The following is a 20,714-nucleotide window of genomic DNA, read 5'->3' as shown; positions in this document are numbered from 1 at the left end:
TGTATTCTGTGTTGGCAATCAAGAAGTTTGAAATAGTGGTATTCAGCATTCTGAGTATTCATCATAACTCTGATGCTATGTGAGCTGAGCAACAGAACTGTAATTCAACTTAATTAACCTTAATTCAACTGTAATGTTATAACTCACATCCCAACCTTTTTAAGTGTTTTAATTTGGAGTCTTTGGTGTTCTAGTATATTTATCTAGTGATCTTTGGCATTCAGCATCTTGCTGCTTGACTAACTTTCCTTATGCACAATTCTGATTCTGGTACTTTCTTGTTCAAAAATCATCAATGGCTGCCCATTGTCTATATAGTCCATTATTTAACCTTTAAGTCCAGGCCTAATCCCAGTGTACCTTAACCAGTTTTATCTACCAGTGTTCTCTTTTATGCAATATATGTGATAGTCCCTCTCTTCCTCAGCCCTATCTAAATACCAAAGATCTTCCTGGCCTATAGCTCAATCCTGATCTCTTAAGCTTGTCAGTCTTGGATGGGTAAGATCAGAAATCAGATTATCTGAAGCCAGAGTGCCTGAGATGAGCCTACCAAGCTGTAATCTCCTTCCTGTTCTCCATCACTGCAAACACCTAGAGTTGGCTCTTGATTATTTGGCAGTGGTATGATGACAAGAACATGGGACATAGAATGAAGGCTTTTCCACTGGCTTCTTGTCTCTCACTGGCTGGGGACTCTCTCTCCCTTTGGCTGAGTGGTGCTTAGTCTTGGCAGGATAACACCAGTCTGTAGGGGTGAGTTTCTTCCTTTTTTAAGAAAAATATTTTTTGTGAGTTTCTTCTTAAGCTTCCAACCTACTAAATTAGAGCATCCTCACTGAACCTTATCCCCCTGGCCAGGGGCCTTGAATGCTACCCACTTAATTTTGGCTCTGAATACAAATCTCCTTGTTTAGGGTCCTGAAACAATTAATTGGAGATCTAAACTACATTCTTAGGTTCTTGCCAGCTTCATCTCCGAATATCATCACATAAATACTATCTTTATTTACCATTGGGCTTCAGATTGCTCTATCCATTTTTTTGCATGTGAATGCTAGCCTGGAAGTAGTTAAGTTTACCATTCCCTAGATTTGGCATCTAGAGCTGGGCCTGGCAAACTAAGGCCCGTGGGCCAAATCTGGCTCAACTCATTTACGTATTGTCTAAGGCTGCACTACAATGGCAGAGTTGAGTAGTTGCAACAGAAACCATATGGCCTGCAAAACCTTAAATATTTACTATCTGGTCCTTTACAGAAAACTTTTGCTGACCCCTGACCTAAAGTCAAGTAGTTCCCCTTCCATGTTGTTGCTTATTCTTTGATAATTCCTCATTCCTCATGCTGTCAATCAATAAACCCCCAGAATCCCAGTTCATTGAGACTACGAAGTAGGTTCCAACCCACTGAAACTACTCACTTTTAATTGAATTGCCTTGCTTCCTCTTTGTCATCCTCCTAAGAAGTCCTTTCTCCGTGTTTTACTTTTTAGTGAAAGAGATGCCATAGTCATAAAGACTGAGTAGCGTTATTATGTCTTTTAATGTTACATCAGGTCCTAATATGATAGTCTTTCAACATTGCCAATATTTTTCAACATGACCTTCCAATAGCTCTAAGATTAGGCCTTTCAATTCTTCAGTGTCTCTAATATCAGGTCTTCTGAGCTACATAGCTTCTGATATCTCCAATTGCCAGATCTTCTAAATGTTACAATATCCATGTCTCCTACTCTCTGGCTTGCAGCATCTCCAGGGCTAATGTTTTTAGCGTCCTCAATATCCGAGTCATTAAAAGTCTGGGTCTTCTAATAACTCAAAAAATCAGTCTTCAAGTTCCAGGTCTTGTCTTTCAGGGGCCAGAGTTCTAACTTCCAATTTTTCTATGTTCCCAATCCTCCAATGCCTCCTAGCTACAGGTCTTCTAGAGTCCATTTATTTCATTGTGTCCAACTCTAGCTCTTCTAATATCTTCCAGCACACAAATAATTCAGTTCCTACAATTTATAGTTATCTTCTAAATCCTGATTTTACAATGTCTTGTCATCACAAGTTCCTCTAATGCCCAAGTCTTTCAATATCTCCAAGAGCCTGGTCTTCTAACATTCAGGTGTTCCAACATCCCCAGTGTCTGAATAACTAGGTCTCTCTTAATATCCCGATCTTTTAGTGTCCAGGTGTCCTAACGTTCAGGACTGCCAACACTCTTGACTTCCAGCATCATGAAAAGTACATCTTCCAAATTCTATGTCTTTTAATATGAATATGTCAATATCTAGGTTTTCTAGTGTCTCCCAATATCCAGGGATTCTGATTTAAGATTTCTAAATGTCTAGGTCTTCTACTGTCCATACCTTCCAATGTTTAGGGCTTCCAAGGTACAGGACTTGCAAGGTCTGTAGTGTTCAGGGCTTCCAGTATTCATGGCTTCCATATCCATTAATTCCAACACTCAGGGCCTCCAAAGTCTCCAATGTCCAGAATAACGAATGTCCTCAAAATCTAAGGCTTCCAATGTCTCCAACATCCTGTGCTTCCAATGTCTCCAATGTCCAGGGTTTCCAATGGCGCCAGTGTCAAGGTCTTCCAACGACTCCAAGTCTTCCAGCAACTCCAAGTCTTCCAACTAATTCCAAGTCTTCCAACAACATCAAGGTCTTCCAGCTAACCCAGTCTTCCAGAAAATCCACGTCTTCCAGACAATCCATGTCTTCCAGAAAATCCAGTCTTCCAGCAATTATAGGTCTTCCACAAAATCCATATCTTCCAGGAAAATCCATGTCTTCCAACAATTTCAAGTCTTCCAGCCAATCCACGTCTTCCACCAAATCCAAGTCTTCCAGCTAATTTACGTCTTCCATAAAAATCCAAGTCTTCCAGTCAATCCATGTCTTCCAGAAAGAAATCCAGGTCTTCCTCTCAGCCCACGTCTTCCAGAAAAATCTACGTCTTCCATCAAATCCAGATCTTCCAGAAAAATCCATGTCTTCCACCAAATCCAGTCTTCCAATCAATCCACATCTTCCAGACAAAATCTATGTCTTCCACTAAATCCAGGTCTTCCAATAAAGCCACGTCTTCCAGAAAATTCATGTCTTCCACTAAATGCAGGTCTTCCAGCAAACTTATGTCTTCCTAGAGATTAACGTCTTCCAGAAAATTCATGTCTTCCAGTAACTTCCAAGTCTTCCAGCAAATCTATGTCTTCCAAATAATCCAGGTCTTCCGGACAATTCGGGTCTTCCTGAAAATCCATGTCTTCCAGGAAATCCATGTCTTCCAATGACCTCCAGGTCTTCCAGCCTATCCAAGTCTTCCAGAAAATCCATGTCTTCCATCAAATCCATGGCTTCCAGACAATCCACGTCTTCCAGCAAATCCTTGTCTTCCAACAAAACTGTGTCTTCCATCAAATTCATGTCTTCCAGCCTACCCATGTCTTCCAGAAAATCCACGTCTTCCAGAAAATCCATGTCTTCCAACAAAGGTGTGTCTTCCAGAAAATCCACGTCTTCCAACAAAGCGGCATCTTCCAGAAAATCCACGTCTTCCGACAAAGCCGTGTCTTCCAGAAAATCCACGTCTTCCAACAAAGGTGCGTCTTCCAGAAAATTCACGTCTTCCAAAAAAGGTGCGTCTTCCAGAAAATCCACGTCTTCCAAAAAAAACACGTCTTCCAGAAAATCCATGTCTTCCTACATCTCCAGGTCTTCCAGCATCTCCAGGGCTTCCAGCATCTGCTCGTCTTCCAGCATCTCTGTGTCTTCCAGCATCTCCACGTCTTCCAACATCTCCACGTCTTCCAGCATCTCCATGTCTTCCAAACAACTACTCAGTCTTCCAAAAGCAGGCTCAATATCCACGTCTTCCAACGTCTCCAGTGTACCGGTCTTCTAACATTCAGGTCTTCCAGTGTCTACGATATCCAGGTATTTTAACATGTTCCATAGTCCAGGCCTTCTGACCTTTCCCCAGGTCCAGACGTTTTCAAAATTAGTCTTCCCAAGTTCGAGCCTTTCCATGTTCAGATTTTTCCATAGACAAGCCTTCCAACTCAAATATTTCTGCTTCTAGTAGAATTAGCTTCAGTAAATTGAATAGGGCATTCCTTCTTATAGACCAGATCTTATGGGTCAACTGTACTTCAGCTTAATAGTGTTTTTGCTACTAGGAAATGTGCATTCATTCTTTACAACTTTTAAAGATAGTGTTCATAAAACAGCTTCTATAGAATAAACACATAGATGGGATTGCTGTGATAAATTTTGCTAATTTACTAATGCTCATATATTTCATACAGTCAACTCTGTTTAGGTACAAGTCAAATTCTTACTTTAATGAGAAAAATTCCTGTTTAGAGACTTTATTATTTTAGATAAAGCTGACATACAGTGTATTTATCCATTTTTTTTATAGCATCAATTTTTGTTGTTTGGTCTTATGTGACATTAATAATAATAATAATAACATTAACATAGCATTTACTATGTCCAGGCACTGTTCTAAGGTCCTTACATGCATCAACTCATTTAATCTTCACAAGAACTCATTGAGGTAGATACTCTCATCCCTGTTTTACAGATGAGGAAACTAGCACACAGAGGTGAAGTAACTTGTCCAAAGGACACAACTAATAAAGTACAGCACTGGGATTTGAACACAGCTAGCCTGTTTCCAGAGTCTATGACCCTATCCATTATGCCATAATATCTGCTATTGAAAATCAAGATGAGAATTAGAGGATCTGAAGCTTGATTGCTCCCATTTTATGTGTAAACTATTATAAGATCTTATACTTATATATAAATGGTCTCACTTTATCCTATCACTTATCAGAACCTATTTGTGTTCCTCAAATCTCATTCCTCAACTAGCTACTATCATTTCCTTGCTCGTGTATATGGAACTAGGCACAAACATTTCTGATATCATTTTCAGTTGGGGCAGAAATAACATAAGGGAGCACTGAATTCAAGTAACCTTTGCTTTAGAATCATATTCATAACTCCATGCTTTGAGCACTGATGCCTGGAATTTAATTCTCCCATCTACTTTAATCCATTCTCCAGTTTGCACCTTGCTATCTAGGCCATTTACCATTAGTTTGTTTCTGACCTCCAGGATCCACCTGCTTCTTCAAATATCACTGACATCCTGGATTCCTGACCACTGCCTTGTGTTTGATTAATGGTAACTACAACTCCTTAACTCCCAGCTTGGTGACCTAGAGAACTAACTACTTGGTTCTCCAAGTCTCAGCTCCTACCAGGTGCTTCCAGCAACGTTGCTACCTGTGCCTCTGGCTGGCATGGCAAGCATTAACGCTACATAATGAAATTATGGTTAGGCAAGGAACCTCTAAAGATCTAGAATCATCTATACAAGTGAATAATAATAATAATTGAAATACCTTCCAAATAAATGTCTAATGATTTAGTTTACAAAGTGCTGTCACTTCATTTCATCCATCTCCATCCATCCATTCATTCAACAAATATTTATTGAGCGTCAACTGTGTGCCAGGCATATTTTAATGGAGCTTAAAATCATTTGGGGGAAACAGACAATGTACAAATAATTGAACAATTATTTATCAGTTGTTGTAAAGCCATGAAGGAAAATTAAGTATAGGATGCTGTAAGAGTCCAGAAAGTTAAGAAATGCATTCCTGAGGAAGTAACATATATGGTTGCTGGAGGATCTATTTTCTTATTTGATTATCAAAATAACCTTGTGACTAAGCTAAGACAGATGTTTTTATATCACTTTTACCTAACTAGAGGTTAAACAGCAAGTACTAAAGACAAGCATGGGATCCAAATATTTTGACTTTTTTTTTCTACTTCTCCATGCTGCCTTAAAATATATAGTAAATACAGTTTTGGCAATATATATCAAGGTATATGAAAATGTTGGTACTCTTTGACTTAGTATTTTCACTTCAATAAAGTTACTCAAGGAAATGATCTAAAATATGGATAATTCATGCACAAGGATATTCCTCCCATAGTTATTTGGTATAGTGAAAAACAGAAAAACCTAAGGGTCTAACTTTAAGGGCATGATTAAGTAAATGTGCTATTTCCATGTGATAGACTATTCTTCCATTAAAATATTTATGGTATGTTCATATTATATAATGTTAAATGAGAAATCAGCATATAAGATTATATGGAGTATGGTTGCAATTATTTTAAATATGTATAATCAGAGAAAAATGACTAGAAATAAACACATTGGAGATTGTGAACTAATTATCTCTAGGTGGGTAGGATTATGTGTGATTTTTGTTTATTTTTCTATGTTCTCATTTTCTGCGAAAGTTCTTACAGTGTGAAAGTATTTTATATTCAGGAAAAATATTTAAATGATTGTGCATAAAATTCATCATTTAGTCATCTTTTTATTATACATGTAATCAAGTTTTACTGTTGAAAACACTTCAAAATGTAAGTAAGCAAAGTGAAAAAATTTAAAAAATAAACTCAATACTCAGACAAACACTGTAAAATTTTTGGTGTATGCTCTTCCACACTCTATGTATGTTTATTTTCTTTTACAAAATGGAATCATACTGCCTTTTATCTTATTTTTTCCACTTAATAAATTGTAAACATCTCTTCATGTCAGTAAACATGCATCTGTATTATAATTTTAATACATAACTTATTTACTTCGTCTCCTACTGGTGGGCATGAAATTCTTTCCAATTTGTTTTGTATTCTAAAAACTGCTGTGATGAACACATACATTGTATAAGTTGTGCAGAACACAAACTGTGTTGTCCCACGTGGTAGCCCTGTACATGACTGTGTGCATAAATGTTCAGATATTACTTAGGATAAATTCTGAAAAGGAGAGTTGCTGAGTCAAAGGGTATATGCATCCACATTGCTTATCATGGCAAAAAAATTAAAAGCAATCTGGATGTCCGACAGTTGGGGGTGGTTAACTAAAATTATGTTGCAACAATATGATGATGTATTATGCAGCCATTTAATATTCAGAAGAATATTTACTGAAATGGGAATATGTTCACAAGATCTCAGTAGTGAGAGAAACAGGTCACATGAAAGTATGTATAATATTCCAATTTTGTAGAAAGAAAACTATATAAATGTCTTCAGAAAAATGACTAGTAGAATATACACTAAAGTATTAGTAGTGAAAGTCCAGAAAGGATTGTGGTATAGTTACACAATGGAATATTATACAGCAGAGAAATGAAGGCACTACAGGTAAATAATAATAATAATAATATGGGTAGATTTTACTTCTATCATGTTAAATTAAGGTATCAAGTCCCAGAAGACTACATATAATAGGATATTCTTTTTTATTATTCAAAAACAAGTAAAACTGAAGGCTGTATTATTTAGGTGTATATATATATTTGGGATTAAAAATATTTTATTAGAAATCAAAGGAATAGCAAGGAAAACTTCAGGATAATGGCCACTGGGGCTGAGGAAAGGGGGTTGGAATAGGAGGGGATCATAGAAGTAGGTGGAAGTTATTGTCAGTATTCTAATGCTCAGATTTGATGGGTGGGTGGGTAGGTGGGTATTCATTCTATAACTAAAAACATATCATTGACTATTTAATGACTGTATGAGTATTATGAAAATTAAATAAAAGAACAAGTTCTTGGATCAAAATAAAAGAGGGCACGGATCAGTGAAACAGTGTGCATGTTCTGTGACAGTGTGGATGCATGATTCATAATTCAGTTCTGTGCACTTGAATTACACATTTTAAGCAATTAACTCTGGGTGGTGGAAGTACATGTGCTTTTTATTCTCTTGTGTCTCTTTATTCTCTGAATTTTCTATAGGGAAAATACAATATTATCTTAATTGAAAGACAAGCCCCAAATTATGTAGAGTAAGATCTCAAGTATGTTAAAAATGCATAACAGGGACTGAAAAGACAAGTGGTGACACTAATGCCTCTGTGTGGTGAGAATTCATATTGCTTTTCTTCTGTTTCCTTACAGTTTTTAAAAAATCCAAATGTTATACAGTGAGCTTATGTTGTTTTTCTGTTAGAAAAGTAATACATGCTTATTATAAAAGTAAACAGTACAGTGGTTTATAAGGTAGCAAGTGAAAATATCCCTCTCCTAGTCCCACAGCCCAGAGACAGGCATGATTATTTGTTTGTTTTGTACCTTCCAAGTACTTTTTCTGTTTATGTGTTCTCGTATGTCTTACAAAACAAAATTATCCTATGCATGTTATTCTATCTACAACTTGATCAACCCATACCTCTCATCCCCAGATCAATAGAAAGTCATTGTAACAGCTAGTAGAATTCTATAGTAGGGTGTACTATATACTTTATTCAACTCTTTCCACATGATACATCTTTAAGTTGTTAAGTTTTTTTCCCTAACTATTACAGATAATGCTATAAAAAATGGTCTTTTGAATCTATCTTTTGCACATTTAGAAGTATTTTCATAGGCCAGTACCTTAGAAGTGTAATTGATAGATCAAAGGGTTTGAGCTAAATTGCCTCCCAGCATGCTGGACACTATTATTCTTTTTAATTTTTGTCAGCACTTTGGATGAAAAATTGAATCTCATTCCTTTATTTTTCCCTAATCGCCAGTGAAGTTAAGCACCGTTTAATATATTTATTAGCTATTTGTATTTCTTCTGTGGGAGATTGCTTGTTCATATCCTTTGCCTATTTTTTCTGTTGAGTCATTTGTCTTTTTTCCTTCTTGATTTGTAGGAGGTCTCTGGATATTAGAGCTGGTATCCTTTTGTCTGCTATATGCTGTCAATGTCTGTCATTTGTCTTTTTAAATGTTTATTTATGATGGTATTTGACATAGATTTTAATTATGTAAAAAGGCAAACATTGTAATCTTTTGTTTACAGTTTCTTGGTTTTGTCTTATATTTAGGTAGGCTTCTGTACCCAAAATTATTTTCCTCTACTAGTTTATATGTTTTTATAGCTTAGTGCTTTAATCCACATATGTTGTGTATGGTGGAAAGTAGTAACCTATGTTTATTTTTTCAGAAGAGATAGCTAGTCTTCCCAACTTATTTATTGTATTGAATTATATCTGCACTGATTTGGAATTCTCTCTATGGGTATGCTGCTATGTTTCTTTTCTATTCAATTTTTGTCTATTACTGAGCTAGTACCTCACTGCTTTAATTATTGTAGCATTGTAATATATTTTTGAAATCTGTCCCCCCTTCATTATTCTTTTTTTTTTTTCCTAGAATTTACTTGGCTGTTTTTGTACGTTTTCTTTTTCCAGACGAATTTTAGAATCAACTCATCAACTTCTGTAAAACAAAAAAAATCCCTGGAAGTGCCTTGGACCTTTTGAGTAATGTGTTAAAATTAGCATCTTTACAATATAGAGTTTTGTATTTATCTTGTACACAGGCATCATATTAAACTCAGTTCTGTGGGGGTTTTTCCAGTTAGTTATCTTGAGTTCTTAGATATGCAATCATGTCAGCAGTAAATAATGAAACATTTGTCTTTTCCTTGCTAATGTTTACATCTAATTTTATTCGTTTTTAGCATATTGGTAAAGATCGTATGACTTCCAAGACAGTGCAGATTTATATGGCTTAATAAAGAGTAGGCATCCTTCTCTTGTTTTTGACCTTAATAGAAATAACTCATTGTTTCACTCTAAAATATGATGATTGCCATTGTTTCTGATAGATACCCTTTTTCAAGTTATGGAAATGCCCTTCTGGTCCTTATTCCTGATTGACTTATAGTTTTGTCAGGAACGGATATAGAATGTTATCAAAGACCTTTCCTGGTATCTGCCAAGGTGATAATATTGTTATTCTTTTTAATCCATTAATGTATTAATTACATTAATAGATTTCCTAATGTTGATCTATTCTTGCATTCTTGGAATAAAACTGACTTGGTAATGATGTTTTGACTATGTTGATATTTCATTTAGAATATAAATCTCTGTATTAATAAGTCCCTAGAGCAGTGCCTCTTTACCTTTTTCAAATCATGGCAATTAAAGCAAATGTGTATTTTCTTTTTATTTGGTAATATTATATCATATTTCTACATATTAAATCAAACTTGTTAATTGTTATTTAGATTTTCCCTTTTTAACTGCTTGATCTAATTTTTCAGATAAAAGTATGTAAAATCTCCCACTGTTGTTTTATCACAGCCTATTTTTAACCTTTTCTGCTTTACATATTTGAACTTCTTTTTCATTGTGTTAAATTTCATGATTTTCTTATTGCATTGTGTAAATTCACAACATAAAGAAACCTTCTTTAACCGATTTAATGCTTTTTGCCTTACATCCCCCCCCCCACTTGATTTTTGTTAGCATTTGTCTGGTGTATCTTTATCCACTCCCATATTTTCAACATTTTTGTGTTTTGTTTTAGGTGTATCTTTTCAAAACAGCATGTGATGCGATTTTTTTAAACTTCATCTGAGAATGTCTGCCTCTTAATTCATAATTAAACCCTTTACATAGATTACAACTGTAAAATATTTATTAATAATTCTGTCAATTAATATTTTTTTTTGTTTTTCTTCTTCTTCCTAGATTTGTCAAAGTGTGTTTCCTCCTTTTTCCTATATAGTGGTTTAGGAGTTTGAAATATAGCTTCTAAGAGTGGCTGCACTGATATATACATATTTTAGTTCATGCATTTTTATATTGTTAAAAATATGTTTAAGGTGAGCATATAATACTTTTGTAATAAAAAAAAGCATCTGCTTTTAAATGTGTCCAGTATTTGTTCATTCCTTACCAGTCTCATTCTCCTTGCTCAGGCTCTCATCATCTAGATTTTATATCCTTCCACAAACCTATCAGTCTCTCACTACACCTGTCCATCTTGTGTACTGCTACCAGATCATCTCCTTAAAATATAACTTTCTCCATATAACTCAATTCCTAACTAAATCTAAAGTCCTACACCTGACATCGAAGTCCTCCATGACCTTATCCCTATAACCATAACCGTTCCTGTTCTCTACTTGACCATGGACCATCTATTCCAGGCAGGCTGGTTTCCTCATTCCTTTATAAATCAGCATTTGTTCCTTCCTTTACTTTCATTTATTTTGTTCCCTACTTTTTCCCTATGTTTTCTTGGAGTCCTACCCAACCACAAAGAGTGTAGATACATGTCTTAGAAGATAAGTTATTCTTCTGTCATGATAGTTTTCCATTAGGGAAGACCTACGTCTTCAGGGATGCAACATTCTGGTCATAAAACTATGGGAACAGACTTCACTTTTGACCAAGAAACCTTAAAGCATTTGATGTCTATTGAAGAGGGACAATTTTGACAGTGTCCTAAAATGCTTTAACATTGAGATTGATATTAACCCCTCACCCAAAACAAAGGTTTCTTTACAGTTCTTCCTTAATAACAGTGCAGGACAGCATCAATGTAAACATTTCCCCAGTTTCTGTAGTTTCTGGATCCTCTCTAACAGAGGATAGTCAGTCTCTCATTTCCTTGAGAGTTATTTGGGGGCATGTCAGCATTTAGTCCATGACCTTAAGCTCCTCTGGAAGTTTCTGTCAACTGCTCCAGGCCTGATTCCTCAACAGAGCCCTTGCTTCCATTTCAGTCAGTGTGACCCTTCCTTCCCCAGAATGGAGTTGGGAATGGGGCCCCAAATCTCTAGGCACTGAGGAAACATTTTCTTATCAATGCCAAGAAATAATCATTCATCTACAGTGCTCCTACCCCCAAAAGACAAGGTGTTTAGCATACTTTGTACTTTTATTTCCCTTATCACTTCCTCCAGATCACTCTGCCCCCAAAGTTCCTAGAAGGGAGCACAGCTGTTAGTAATGCTATCCTCATGATATGGTGTTCTGTGGATCAACAAAGCTGAATTCTTGATGAACCACTGCCCCTTTTCTAGACTTCAAAATATTTTTGGTTCTTTACACTATGCTCTTTCTACTTTATGACTTTAACTTAATAGTTGACTTAATTTCATAACCACATTACCAGTAATTATTGAGAAAATATGTTTTCCTGGTTACCATTGTTAGCACCAAGTCGTCTCCCTTCTTGCATGCATTTCTCATTTTTAGTGAATAAAACACATTTCCCTCCCTGGAGTGTGGTATAAAGTCTCAGCTTTTTCGTATCGCAACCAAGCGTCTCTTGGGTACCTAGATCACCAGGAACATATAGGTGCCAAAGTCCCCACAGGTCCTGACATATCTAAACTCACTACAGCAACCACCTTTTTATACGTGGGTCTTATGTCATTCCTGAAGAACACAGCAAAATTGGTGCCTCCATTTTGAACCAAGCTCAGCATCAGAAAGTTTCCATCCTCATCAGCAACGTGAAAAAGGAGGACGAGCTCAGGTGTTCATGCTGTATCTGCCCCCAAGTCCCCAGCAGGTGAGAAAGCCCACAGATTCAATTTAATATCCAGACTCAGATGGTCCTAATACAGTTTGTCTGAGGATTGTGATCATATATGCATTTTGTATTGCCTGCTTACTTTATGTCATCCCCGGTGAGTATTGTCATGGACATTTGGCCTTTCACAGACTCCATTGGTTCCAGGAGACCAAAATCACTTTTTTAATGTTCAAATTTTCATAGACCAGTGGTGATGACTTTACACTGACTCTGATGCCACAACTCAGACACCTTTGAAAGTGTCCTTGCTTCCTCCAGGAACAGGATGTTTCAGGCTGATTTTAAAGTATGCTACTATCTAAGGACCCCAGTTCCTTTTCATTGAAAAACTGAGAGACCAAACTCAGGATGTTAAGAGTGGAAATAGTTTCACATGACTGCTTGGAGTAGAACACAGTAGCATGGTGGCTACTATTCACTTTCATGATGAATCAAAAATATTACTTTTTTTCCAAAATACACCCAAGTTCATGTTTTTGCTTTTAAGCCACTGTTTCTTTTTATCTGGTTTAATGAGGGCTTATTAATCCAATTTTTCAGTTGTGTTTTTAAGCTACTATTTTTTTTTCCTTTTCTACTGGCTGTATTATTCCATGATAGGTGTTATAAAACCATGAGTTCAAATGACAGCACTGGAAGCCTTGTATTTCTTTGAAAAGACCACAATTCACATGTATACAATGGAATATTACTCAGCCATAAAAAAGAAATTGAATTATTTGTAGTGAGGTGGATGGACCTAGAGACTGTCATACAGAGTAAGTCAGAAAGAGGAAAAACAAATACCGTATGCTAACACATATATATGGGATCTAAAAAAAAAAAAAGGTTCTGAAGAACCTAGGGGCAGGACAGGAATAAAGACGCAGATGTAGAGAATGGACTTGAGGATATGGGGAGGGGGAAGGGTAAGATGTGACGAAGTGAGAGAGTGGCATGAACATATATACACTACCAAACGTAAGGTGGATAGCTAGTGGGAAGTGGCTACATAGCACAGGGAGATCAGCTCGGTGCTTTGTGACCACCTAGAGGGGTGGGATAGGGAGGGTGAGAGGGAGACGGAAGAGGGAGGAGATATGGGGATATATGTATATGTATAACTGATTCACTTTGTTGTAAAGCAGAAACTAACACACCACTGTAAAGTAATTATACTCCAATAAAGATGTTTAAAAAAAAAAAGAAAAGGCCACAATTTGTGTAGCTCCAGACAATCTCCATCTCCATCTCCATCTCAATCTTCAGTGATCTGAAAAGAAAAATCTCCACCCCCACCAAAGGAATCCAGAAGTGTGGGACATGAATAGCTTAAATAGATTATCAAGCAGTTGTCTAAAAGTTATCATTAATGCTTTATTTTTACGGGAACTAGTGTTTTTCTGTTGTTGCGGGCAGCTTTAATGTTGAGCTCCAGTTTCTTAAAGGCTTTTAGATAAATACAGATATTTATTATCTCAGTACTGCACCAGTGCATGTTTGCAAATAGCAAGTAAGAATATCAGAAAATGTAGCCAATATAAAAAATCATCAGACTTAAACTTTATCCAGAAAGTTCAAGTGGGCTTATTTCTGTACTCCTGTATAATTTACAATTCTGTTTGTTTACTATAAGCACCAAAACATAAAATGCCAGAAAATTAAGATAGCAAACTTCAATTGCAATTTTATGTCCAAGTCACATTTACTTATCCTTTTTCTCACCCTCCCCTGATTCCCACTAATCCAAGTAGTGACATTCTTTACATGGTTTCTTATTAAAACAAGGACAAAACAGCTATTTAAAGTTTTAGTGCAAAGATCAAAATGGATTAAGATGTCTCATTTCAGTAAGCCCAATTTTGAGTTCAGTGGTAACTTGATCACTACAGAAAAGATATACAAAGTCACTCTTTTCTGGGTTACTTTGCTGATAGAGCCTGTATTGCTTACTTATTGTGGTATAACAAACTACTTCAAAATACAGTGGCTTAAGTTGATAATCTTTTATTATCATGAACCTATGAGTTAGCTGGGCATACCTTCTTATCTTTGCTAGACTCACTTATGTGTCTGCAGTCAGCTGTGGGTAAGTTAGGAAGCAGCTCTGCTGATCTTGGCTGGGTTCTCTCTCATATTTGGGAATTTGTTAGAATAATCAGTTGCCCATTTACCTGGCCTTTCCTTCTCCATCTGACTAGCCCAAGTATGTTCTCACAGCATGGCAAACTTCCAAGAAGGAGAAAAGAAGTGTGCAAGTCCTCTTGAGGCCTATACATGGAACCGGCACATTATCAATTCTGCCACATTCAGCTGGCCAAAGGAAGTTGCAATGGATCCCAGATTCAAGGTGTGGGGAAATAAACTCCACCTTTTAATGGGAAGAACTGCGAAGTCACATTGCAGCAGGTATGAATATAGGGAGTGTATTAATGGTGGCCATCAGCTGTGGATGAGCTCTTCACTGTGCTCTTACATATTTGGCGGTCTCTAGGCTTATGCTGCCCTAGGATGACCTCAGCTGGGACAACTGGGGTTTGTTCCACATTTTCTTGTTCTTCAGCAGTCTTGTTTTCAAGACGTGGCAGGGATCCAAGATAGGATTTAGAAGGACTAAGCCTTTTGATGCCTAGAGATGGAACTGGCACATCATCCCTTTGCCACATTCTATTGGCCAAAGCAAGTTACCGGGTGTTACCGACTGAATGTTTGTGTCCCCCTCCAAACTCATATGTTGAAACCTAATCCCCAAGGTGCAGGTATTTGGAGATGGGGCCTTTGGGAGGTGATTAGGTTATGAGGGTAAAGCACTCATGAATGGATGTTTCCATTTCAGAGAATATATTCAAATAGAATCCCCGAATTATTGAAAATTGTCTATGCCTTTATGTCTCTGCCCTGATGAGTTACTGAAAATTGTCTCTGTCCTGTTGCAAGACGACAAACTAGGAGGTCCCAACACTCTTCCCTCCCACAAAAACAACAAAAACAGTGAACTACATGCCAATGAGAATACATTTAGGAGAGCTCCAGAGTACAAAAAAGAAGTACAATAAAGAAGCTGAAAGAGAGGAGCAAAACAACTGCAAGATAAACATAAAACAATTAACAAAATGGCAACAGTAAGTAAGATTACTCTACCCAGCAAGGTTCTCATTCAGATTTGATGGAGAAATTAAAACCTTTACAGACAAGCAAAAGCTGAGAGAGTTCAGCACCACCAAACCAGCTCTACAACAAATCCTAAAGGAACTTCTCTAGGCAAGAAACACAAGAGAAGGAAAAGACCTACAAGAACAAACCGAAACAATTAAGTAAATGGTAATAGGAACATACATATCGATAATTACCTTAAATGTAAATGGATTAAATGCTCCCACCAAAAGACACAGACTGGCTGAATAGATACAAAAACAAGACCCATATATATGCTGTCTACAAGAGACCCACTTCAGACCTAGGGACACATACAGACTGAAAGTAAGGGGATGGAAAAAGATATTCCATGCAAATGGAAATCAGAAGAAAGCTGGAGTAGCAATTCTCATATCAGACAAAATAGACTTTAAAATAAAGACTATTACAAGAGACAAAGAAGGACACTACATAATGATCAAGGGATCGATCCATGAAGAAGATATAACAATTGTAAATATTTATGCACCCAACATAGGAGCACCTCAATATATAAGGCAAATACTAACAGCCTTAAAAGGGGAAATCGACAGTAACACAATTATAATGGGGGACTTTAACACCCCACTTTCACCAATGGACAGATCATCCAAAATGAAAATAAATAAGGAAACACAAGCTTTAAATGATACATTACACAAGATGGACTTAATTGATATTTATAGGACATTCCATCCAAAAACAACAGAATACACATTTTTCTCAAGTGCTCATGGAACATTCTCCAGGATTGATCATATATTGGGTCACAAATCTAGCCTTGGCAAATTTAAGAAAATTGAAATCGTATCAAGTATCTTTTCCGACCACAACGCTATGAGACTAGATATCAATGATAGGAAAAGATCTGTAAAAAATACAAACACATGGAGGCTAAACAATACACTACTTAATAACGAAGTGATCACTGAGGAAATCAAAGAGGAAATCAAAAAATACTTAGAAACAAATGACAATGGAGACACAATGACCCAAAACCTATGGGATACAGCAAAAGCAGTTCTAAGAGGCAAGTTTATAGCAATACAATCATACCTTAAGAAACAGGAAACATCTCGAATAAACAACCTAACTTTGCACTTAAAGCAATTAGAGAAAGAAGAACAAAAAAACCCCAAATTTAGCAGAAGGAAAGAAATCATAAAGATCAGATCAGAAATAAATGAAAAAGAAGTGAAGGAAACAATAGCAAAGATCAATAAAACTAAAAGCTGGTTCTTTGAGAAGATAAATAAAATTGATAAACCATTAGCCAGACTCATCAAGAATAAAAGGGAGGGGGCTTCCTTGGTGGCACAGTGGTTGAGAATCCGCCTGCCGATGCAGAGGACACGGGTTCGTGCCCCGATCTGGGAAGATCCCACATGCCGCTCAGCGGCAGGGCCCGTGAGCCATGGCCGCTGAGCCTGCGCGTCCGGACCCTGTGCTCCGCAACGGGAGAGGCCACAACAGTGAGAGGCCCGCGTACCACGAAAAAAAAAAAAAAGAATAAAAGGGAGAAGACTCAAATCAATAGAATTAGAAATGAAAAAGGAGATGTAACAACTGACACTGTAGAAATACAAAAGATTATTAGAGATTACTACAAGCAACTGTATGCCAATAAAATGGACAACCTGGAAGAAATGGACAAATTCTTAGAAATGCATAACCTGCCGAGAATGAACCAGGAAGAAATAGAAAATATGAACAGACCAATCACAAGCACTGAAATTGAAACGGTGATTAAAAATCTTCCAGCAAACAAAAGCCCAGGACCAGATGGCTTCACAGGCGAATTCTATCAAACATTTAGAGAAGAGCTAACACCTATCCTTCTCAAACTCTTCCAACAGATAGCAGAGGGAGGAACACTCCCAAACTCATTCTATGAGGCCAACATCACCCTGATACCAAAACCAGATAAAGACGTCACAAAGAAAGAAAACTACAGGCCAATATCACTGATGAACATAGATGCAAAAATCCTCAACAAAATATTAGCAAACAGAATCCAACAGCACATTAAAAGGATCATACACCATGATCAAGTGGGGTTTATCCCAGGAATGCAAGGATTCTTCAATATACGCAAATCAATCAACGTGATACACCATATCAACAAACTGAAGGAGAAAAACCATATGATCATCTCAATAGATGCAGAGAAAGCTTTTGACAAAATCCAACACTCATTTATGATAAAAACCTTGCAGAAAGTAGGCATACAGGGAACTTTCCTCAACATAATAAAGGCCATATATGACAAACCCACAGCTAGCATCGTTCTCAATGGTGAAAAACTGAAACCATTTCCACTAAGATCAGGAAAAGGACAAGGTTGCCCACTCTCACCACTCTTATTCAACATAGTTTTGGAAGTTCTAGCCACAGCAATCAGAGAAGAAAAAGAAATAAAAGGAATCCAAATAGGAAAAGAAGAAGTAAAGCTGTCACTGTTTGCAGATGACATGATACTATACATAGAGAATCCTAAGGATGCTACCAGAAAACTACTAGAGCTAATCAATGAATTCGGTAAAGTTGCAGGATACAAAATTAATGCACAGAAATCTCTGGCATTCTTATACACTAATGATGAAAAATCTGAGAGTGAAATTAAGAAAACGCTCCCATTTACCATTGCAACAAAAAGAATAAAATATCTAGGAATAAACCTACCTAAGGAGACAAAAGACTTGTATGCAGAAAACTATAAGACACTGATGAAAGAAATTAAAGATGATACAAATAGGTGGAGAAATATACCATGTTCTTGGATTGGAAGAATCAACATTGTGAAAATGACTATACTACCCAAAGCAATCTACAGATTCAATGCAATCCCTATCAAATTACCACTGGCATTTTTTACAGAACTAGAACAAAAAATTTCACAATTTGCATGGAAACACAAAAGACCCCGAATAGCCAAAGCAATCTTGAGAACGAGAAATGGAGCTGGAGGAATTAGGCTCCCTGACTTGAGACTCTACTACAAGGCTACAGTAATCAAGACAATATGGTACTGGCACAAAAACAGAAATATAGATCAATGGAACAGGATAGAGAGCCCAGAGATAAACCCACACACATATGGTCACCTTATCTTTGATAAAGGAGGGAAGGATATACAGTGGAGAAAAGACAGCCTCTTCAATAAGTGGTACTGGGAAAACTGGACAGCTACATGTAAAAGTATGAAATTAGAACAATCCCTAACACCACACACAAAAATAAACTCAAAATGGGTTAAAGACCTAAATGTAAGGCCAGACACTATCAAACTCTTAGAGGAAAACCTAGGCAGAACACTATACGACATAAATCACAGCAAGATCCTTTTTGACCCATCTCCTAGAGAAATGGAAATAAAAACACAAATAAACAAATGGGACCTAATGAAACTTAAAAGCTTTTGCACAGCAAAGGATACCATAAACAAGACCAAAAGACAACCCTCAGAATGGGAGAAAATATTTGCAAATGAACCAATGGACAAAGGATTAATATCCAAAATTTATAAGCAACTCATGCAGCTCAATAACAAAAAAACAAACAACCCAATCCAAAAATGGGCAGAAGAACTAAATAGGCATTTCTCCAAAGAAGATATACAGATTGCTAACAAACACATGAAAGAATGCTCAACCTCATTAATCATTAGAGAAATGCAAATCAAAACTACAATGAGATATCATCTCACACCGGTCAGATTGGCCATCATCAAAAACTCTAGAAACAATAAATGCTGGAGAGGGTGTGGAGAAAAGGGAACCCTCTTGCACTGCTGGTGGGAATGTAAATTGATACAGCCGCTATGGAGAACAGTATGGAGGTTCCTTAAAAAACTACAAATAGACCTACCATACGACCCAGCAATCCCACTATTGGGCATATACCCTGAGAAAACCATAATTCAGAAAGACTCATGTACCAAAATGTTCATTGCAGCTCTATTTACAATAGCCAGGACATGGAAGCAACCTAAGTGTCCATCATTGGATGAATGGATAAAGAAGATGTGGCACATATATACAATGGAATATTACTCAGCCATAAAAAGAAATGAAACTGAGTTATTTATAATGAGGTGGATGGACCTGGAGTCTGTCATACAGAGTGAAGTAAGTCAGAAGGAGAAAAACAAATACCGTATGCTAACACATATATATGGACTCTAAGGGAAAAAAATGTCATGAAGAGATTAGTGGTAGGATGGGAATAAAACACAGACCTACTAGAGCATGGACTTGAGGATATGGGGAGGGGGAAGGGTGGGCTGTGACGAAGTGAGAGAGTGGCAGGGACATATATACACTATCAAATGTAAATTAGATGGCTGGTGGGAAGCTGATGCATAGCACAGGGAGATCACCTCTGTGCTTTGTGACCACCTAGAGGGGTGGGATAGGGAGGGTGGGAGAGAGGGTGATGCAAGAGGGAAGAGATATGGGAACATATGTATATGTATAACTGATTCAGTTTGTTGTAAAGGAAAAACTAACACACTATTGTAAAACAATTATACTCCAATAAAGATGTTAAAAAAGGAAAAAAAAAAAAAAAAAAAGGTTCCTTTCAAAATAATACTTCTCGCTGACAAAGCACCTGGTCACCCAAGAGTTCTAATGGAGATGTACAATGAGATTCATGTTGTTTTCATGTCAGCTAACACAGCATCCATTCTGCAGCCTATGGATCAAGGATAAGTTTTGACCTTCAAGTCTTACGATTTAAGAAATACATTTTTTGGGGTGGTGGTGTGATGAATTGGGTGATTGGGATTGACATGTATACACTGATGTGTATTAAATTGATGACTAATAAGAATCTGCTGTATAAAAAATAAATAAAATTCAAAAAAAAAGAAATACATTTTGTAAGGCTATAGCTGCCCATACATAGTGATTCCTCTAATGGATCCGGGCAAAGTAAATTGAAAAACTTTTGGAAAGGATTCACCATTCTAGATGCCATTAAGAACATTTGTGATTCATGTGAACAGGTCAAAATATCAACAATCACAGGAGTTTGGAAGAAGTTGATTCCAACCCTCATGGATGACTCTGTGGGGTTCAAGACTTCAGTGGAGGCAGTAACTGCATTTGTGGTGGAAATAGCAAGAGAACTA

At 36.9% G+C, this 20,714-nt stretch overlaps 1 protein-coding gene across 1 annotated transcript; it reads right to left on the bottom strand.

The window, feature by feature from the left end:
- Window positions 1–2,955: 2,955 nt before the first annotated feature.
- Window positions 2,956–3,925, bottom strand: LOC131748885 (cerebellar degeneration-related antigen 1-like). The gene is given in 3 exon segments (XM_067023920.1): window positions 2,956–3,183; window positions 3,185–3,289; window positions 3,291–3,925. Coding segments are annotated over 3 exon segments (732 nt in total). The 5' UTR covers window positions 3,690–3,925.
- Between the last annotated feature and the right edge of the window lie 16,789 nt (window positions 3,926–20,714).

Source organism: Kogia breviceps, chromosome X, assembly GCF_026419965.1.
Source record: "Kogia breviceps isolate mKogBre1 chromosome X, mKogBre1 haplotype 1, whole genome shotgun sequence".
Classification (NCBI taxonomy): domain Eukaryota; kingdom Metazoa; phylum Chordata; class Mammalia; order Artiodactyla; family Physeteridae; genus Kogia; species Kogia breviceps.
This window is presented reverse-complemented; position numbering and strand designations above follow the sequence as displayed.